The sequence below is a fragment of the Carlito syrichta genome, unplaced genomic scaffold (assembly GCF_000164805.1).
Source record: "Carlito syrichta isolate Samal-C Ts95f unplaced genomic scaffold, Tarsius_syrichta-2.0.1 Scaffold313473, whole genome shotgun sequence".
NCBI lineage: Eukaryota > Metazoa > Chordata > Mammalia > Primates > Tarsiidae > Carlito > Carlito syrichta.
In genome coordinates, this window is record NW_007257569.1 from 624571 (window position 1) to 630599 (window position 6029).

Consider the following 6029-nt stretch of genomic DNA (forward strand, 5'->3'; position numbering starts at 1 on the left):
AAAAAAAAAAAAAAAAAAAAAACTGTCCAAATGTAACAGATCTAACCCGTATATTTCCTTCTTTCTGTACATTAAAACAGAGAAACCTAAACTTCCATGGAATTTGCAATACTTATGTGCCACCTAAGTTAAACTAAAGCTAGGATTTCCCATTTCTCTGAAGAGCGGCACCAAACAACATGCAAAATCACCTGGAGGCAGCTCAATCACTCGGAGGTGGCTCTAAAACTTTTCCCAGAGTGTCTCCTACAACTAACTGCACTCCGCCCCACCAGGTTATCTAATGATATTCCCAAGAATGACTAATCCAATCTCAACTTACAACTCCAAGAAAATCTCAACAACAAAGAAGGCCTACTTTTTTTCACCCCTGCCTCTGTGCTGATTTATTAACATGCGTGTATTTCAACAACTGGGAATGTTAAAGGACAATGCCCAGCACTAATTTTATAAAATGATCTCAAAATTAGTCTTACATTCTCATTCATCATTTCAATGAGAGACCATTTTAAACATGAGTAAACAGTATCAGAAAAAAAAATTGCATCAGCCGTGTGCAGTGGCACCCTTCTATTACTTAAGTCCAGGAGTTCAAGGCTGCAGTGAGTTATAATCACATCACTGAATCCAGCCTGAGTGACAAAGTGAGACCTCATTTCCTTAAAAAAAAAAAAAAGGGAGCGCCAGGTGCAGTGGCTCAAACCAGTAATCTCACAACACTCTAGGAGACAGAGGCAAGAGAACTGCCTGAGCCTAGGGGCTTGAGACCAGTCTGACAACTTGGTGACACCTCATCTCTACAATAAATCAAAAAATTAGCTGGGCATGGTGACACAGGTCTGTAGCTCCAGCTACTTGACAGTGTGAAGTAGATGGCCTGAGCCCAGCACATAGAGGCTGCAGTAGCTGTGACCATGCCACTACACTCCAGTCAGGGAGACAGAGTGAGACACTGTCCCCCCCCAAAAAAAAATCAGCCGGGCTCGGTGGCTCAGCCTGTAATCATGCTTTGGGAGGCTTAGGTGAGTGGATTGCCTGAGCCTGCGGGTTCAAGACCCACCTGGGCAACTTGGCGAGACCGCATCTCTACAATAAATAAAAAAATTAGCCGGGCGTGGTAGTGCGCGCCTGTAGTTCCAGCTACTTAGAAGGCTGAGGCGGAAGGATCACTGGAATCCAGCAGGTCGAGGCTGCAGTGGCCGGAAGCAGCCACCGCACGCCAGTCTGGGTGACAGAGTGAGACTCCAACTCAAAAAAAAAAAAAAGGTGAGTGGATTGCCTGAGCCCGCGGGTTTGAGACCCGCCTGGGCAGCGAGACCTCATCTCTACAATAAATCAAAAAATCAGCCGGGCGTGGTAGCACACGCCTGTAATTCCGGCTACTCGGAAGGCTGAGGCAGAAGGATCGCCGGAGCCCAGTGGGTCGAGGCTGCGGTGGCCAGGAGCGGCCACTACACTCCAGTCTGGGCGACAGAGTGAGACTCCAACTCAAAAAAAAAAAAAAAATTAGCCAGGCATAGTAGCAGGCACCTGTAGTCCCAGTGACTTGGGAGGCTGATGAGCGGGGACTGCCTGAGCCCAGGAGTTTGAAGCTGTGATAACCTGTGATTGTACCACTGTACTCTGGCCTAGGAGACAGAGTTGAGACCCCCTCCCCAAAAAAGAACCAAATTTTCTGATTCTCTTTTCATCCTATATGTCAGATTTCTATTTAGACTTCTCTTAGATCCCCCCACCCTTTTGTAGGATAAGGCATGACTCCCAGAGATTCTGTTAAACTGACCCTTGTTCTGATTCTACAACAGAGTTCAACAATGTACTAGCCTAGAGAATCTGAAGATAAAGAATGAGAACTTGCTTGTGCCCTAGTATACAGTGCCATCATATTGTACATGTACTGTATATAATTCAAGACACAGGTGGGGTTCACTGAGCCCAGGCAAGGGTAAACATGCAGGATTGCTGATGTCTGTGATGTTTAAGACTGGGCTTGGGGAAAAGTCATGAAGTCTGCTGTGAAACTCAGATGTGATTACGGTTAAGCAGTCTGGAAGCCTGGTAGTACACTTCTCCATCTGACCTACAGAATGTCACTTATGCTCTGTATCTTGACAGCATAAACTTTCTTTTCGACTCTGTAAGATGGAGAGAATTTAATTTACCCTTCTTGTGTCTTCATTTGGTATTCTGGTTATTACCTTCAACCATAAGATAATTTTTCCTTTTAAGGAAATAATATTGCTCTAAGGATAGAAGTAAAGGTTCCATTCCACAAAACAAACTGGCTAAAGACCAACTCCATCTTATCCCTTTCTTACGACAGAGCTTTCATAAACGCTACCCTTGCAATCTATTAGAGTAAAATACACTTAATTTCACTGTATGGAGAAAGACTCTCCTTCCCTCCCTTCCCCAGCAGTGACTCTTACCTGTATATGGCTTTAATAGCCTTTTGCTAACCCAGCCTCTTGTTGGGCTGTCATCAAAAAACTGTACATGAACGCGGACTGATTTCCCTTTCTCACGGATGAATGTTCCATCAAAGGGGTGGTTGTAAACCAGGCAAGGCCACCAGGGATAACCCTCCATCTTGGCCCAAACCAAATCACCAGGTGAGAAGTCACAACTGTTGCCAAAAGGAAATACATAATTTAATTAACATATCATTAAGTTTCCTTAAAGACAATTACCTACAAAAAAACAATTCCAAGGTAGGTATAATTAAGATTCCCTAGAAATCTTCTGACATTAATATTTAAGCACAGAAACTCTAGAATTAATCATTTTAAACCGAGCTTGGTGGCTCAGCCTGTAATCCCACGCTTTGGGAGGCTGAGGTGAGTGGACTGCCTGAGCCCACAGGTTCAAAACCCACCTGGGTAACTTGGCGAGACCTCATCTCTACAATAAATCAAAAAATTAGCCGGACGTGGTAGCGCACACCTGTAGTTTCAGCTACTTGGAAAGCTGAGGCGGAAGGATCGCCGGAGCCCAGCAGGTCGAGGTTGCAGGGCCACTGCACTCCAGTCTGGGCGACAGAGTGAGACTCCAACTCAAAAAAATAGTAATAATAATAATAATTTTAAAGTCAAGCTGGGCGTAGTGGCTCTCACCTGTAATCCCAGCACATTGGGAGGCTGAGGCGAGAGGATTGCCTGAGCTCAGAAGTTCGAGACCAGTCCGAGTAACATGGCAAGATCTCATGTCTACAATAAATCAAAAAATTTAGCCGGGTGTGGTAGCGCATGCCTGTAGTTCCAGCTACTTGGAAGGCTGAGGTGGCTGTGAGCATTCTACTGCACTCCAGCCTGGGCGAGAGTGAGACTCCGACTAAATCAATCAATCGATACTGTGGCAGAATTCAGGAAGAAGGCACGGACTCACTGTAAATGCTCTCCAAATTATAGTGAGTAGTATCTACACTAAAATATAGGAGATATGTATTAGAAGTGGTATCTAACCCACAATATTAATATAAAACACTATGTAATTTACTAATATAAGTTATCTAGTTAATTAGACTTTTCTTGGCATCTGTTTCCAGTTACATTCTTATATATACGAAAAGTCACCTAGCACTCTACTACCCTCTCCCCACAAACTAATTTCATGAAAAAACATGCCAAAAATAAATGCCAACAGAATGGGTGTGGTGGCTCAATCCTATAATCCCAGCACTTTGGGAGGTCAAAGTGAGAGGACTGCCTGAGCCCAAGAGTTGGAAACCAACCTGGGCAACTTGGTGAGACTTCATCTCTACAATGAATCAAAAAAAATTTAGCCAGGCGCGGTGGCATGCCTGTATTTCCAGCTACTTGAAAGGCTGAGGTGGACAGATTACCTGAGCCCAGCAGGTCAAGGCTGCAGTGGCCGTGAGCATGCCAACTGCATTCCAGCTGGGTGACAGAGTGAGACTCCAACTCAAATAATAATAATAAATGCCTAAAAAATCAAAAACAGATCAAATCTTCACAAAAACTGATTTAGCTCCGTGAGCTTTCTCTGAGAAAACGAAGGAAGGAGAAAAAGGATGTAGCTGACAGATACACAGGAGAGCTGGCCCTCAGTGATGGAGAAGCCACAAGCCACTGACATTCTCTGCCAAACTATTAGATTTTAAGACTTTCTTAGGCAGGCTTAAAAGGTTTCAATGAATATGAGAAAAAAAATGTTTTTGGGTGTTGGAGTCTCACCCCTGTCACCTAGGCTGGAGTGCAGTGGTACCCTGCTCTCGGCCACTGCAGCCTCAATCCACTGGGCTCAGGTGATCCTTCCACCTCAGCCTACCAAGCAGGTAGAACTACAGGCACAGCACCACACTTGGCTAATATTTTTTTATTTATTGTAGAGACGAGGTCTTGCCAAGTTGCCCAGGCTGGTCTCAAACCCATGGAATCAGGAAATCCCCTCACCTTGGCCTCCCAAAGTGCTGGGATTACAGGTGTGAGCCACTGAGTCCCACTATAAAATTTAAATAAGCACACTACAAACAATATTTTAGACATTTTTGAATAATTAATCAAGTGAAGCCTAATCATGATTAGTCCTAATCATAAAATAAAAAGTATCCCTTTCTTCAAAAAATCTAAGTGTAGAAACCTGTAAGGCAGGGCATGGTGGCTCACACCTATAACCCCAGCACTTTGGGAGGCTGAGGTGAGAGGACTGCCGGAGCCCAATGGTTTGAAAACAGCCAGGGCAACTTGGCAAGAACTCATTCTCTACAATAAATCAAAAACTTAGCTGGGCATGGTGGTGTGTGCCTGTAGTTCCAGTTACTTGGAAGGCTGAGGGAAAAGGATCGCCTGAGCACAGCAGGTTGATGTGGTATCTGGGAGCATGCCACTGCCCTCCAGCCTGGGTAACAGAGTAAGATTCCAACGCAAAAAAAAAAACTAAGCCGGACTTGGTGGCTCAGCCTGTAATACCGCGCCTTGGGAGGCTGAGGTTGAGTGGACTGCCTGAGTCCACAGGTTCGATACCCGCCTGGTAACTTGGTAAGACCTCATCTCTACAATAGATCAAAAAAATTAAGCCGGGCTCAGTCGCTCAGCCTGTAATCCCGTGCCTTGGGAGGCTGAGGTGAGTGGATTGCCTGAGCCCGCGGGTTCGAGACCCACCTGGGCAACTTGGTGAGACCTCATCTCTACAATAAATCAAAAAATCAGCCGGGCATGGTTGCGCGCGCCTGTAGTTCCAGCTACTTGGAAGGCTGAGGTGGAAGGATCGCCGGAGCCCAGCCGAGGCTGCAGTGGCCGGAGTGGCCACTGCACTCCAGTCTGGGCAACAGAGTGAGACTCCAACTCAAAAAAAAAAAAGAGAAGTGAAATAACCTGTGTCTCTCTACAAGATCAGTTCTCAGTCTGAACTTTAACAGTAACTTCTGAAAGACTAGCCAAACAGATTAAAAATAAATACCAATGAACATGTCTCCCACATCAAGCATATTTCAGGCTTCAATTTGCATTGGCCAGGTCAGATTTTTCTGAAGAGGAAAGGTTAAGGATACCCAGAGATCAGGCCTGCTTGCTCTACTTAAAGGCAATTAAATCCCTTAAAGATGGATGACACGATGAAACCTTAAAAAGCAATCACTGGCTACTTTGAGTCAGTTATTTCCTTCTGTATTGAAATTATATTTTTTTGTGTTTGTTTTTTTTCTTTTTAAGTTGGAGTCTCACTCTGTCACCCAGACTGGAGTGCAGTGGCATGCTTCCGGCCACCGCAGCCTCAACCTGCTGGGCTCCAGTGATCCTTCCACCTCAGCCTTCCGAGTAGCCAGAATTACAGGCATGCGCTACCACGCCCAGCTGATTTTTTGAATTTTTGTAGCAAGACCCACTGGGCAACTTGGTGAGATCTCATCTTTACAATAAAAATCAACAAATTAGCCAGGCATAGTAGTGCGCACCTGTAGTTCCAGCTACTTGGAAGACTGAGGCGGAAGGATCGCCAGAGCCAACAGGTCGAGGCTGCAGTGGCCAGGAGCGGCCACTGCACCCCAGGCTGGGTGACAGAGTGAGACTCCA

The 6029-nt window shown here is 45.3% G+C and overlaps 1 protein-coding gene across 2 annotated transcripts in view; it reads right to left on the reverse strand.

The window, feature by feature from the left end:
* Nucleotides 1–2705, reverse strand: part of MSH6 (mutS homolog 6) — a 16139-nt gene extending 13434 nt beyond the window's left edge. The window contains exon 1 of one of the 2 annotated variants that reach the window (XM_021718797.1): nucleotides 2430–2705. In XM_021718797.1, coding sequence (XP_021574472.1) covers nucleotides 2430–2589 — 160 coding nt within the window. In that variant the 5' untranslated portion in view covers nucleotides 2590–2705. The remainder of the gene's footprint in view (nucleotides 1–2429) is intronic. The other variant, XM_021718798.1, reaches the window with a different exon arrangement.
* Between the last annotated feature and the right edge of the window lie 3324 nt (nucleotides 2706–6029).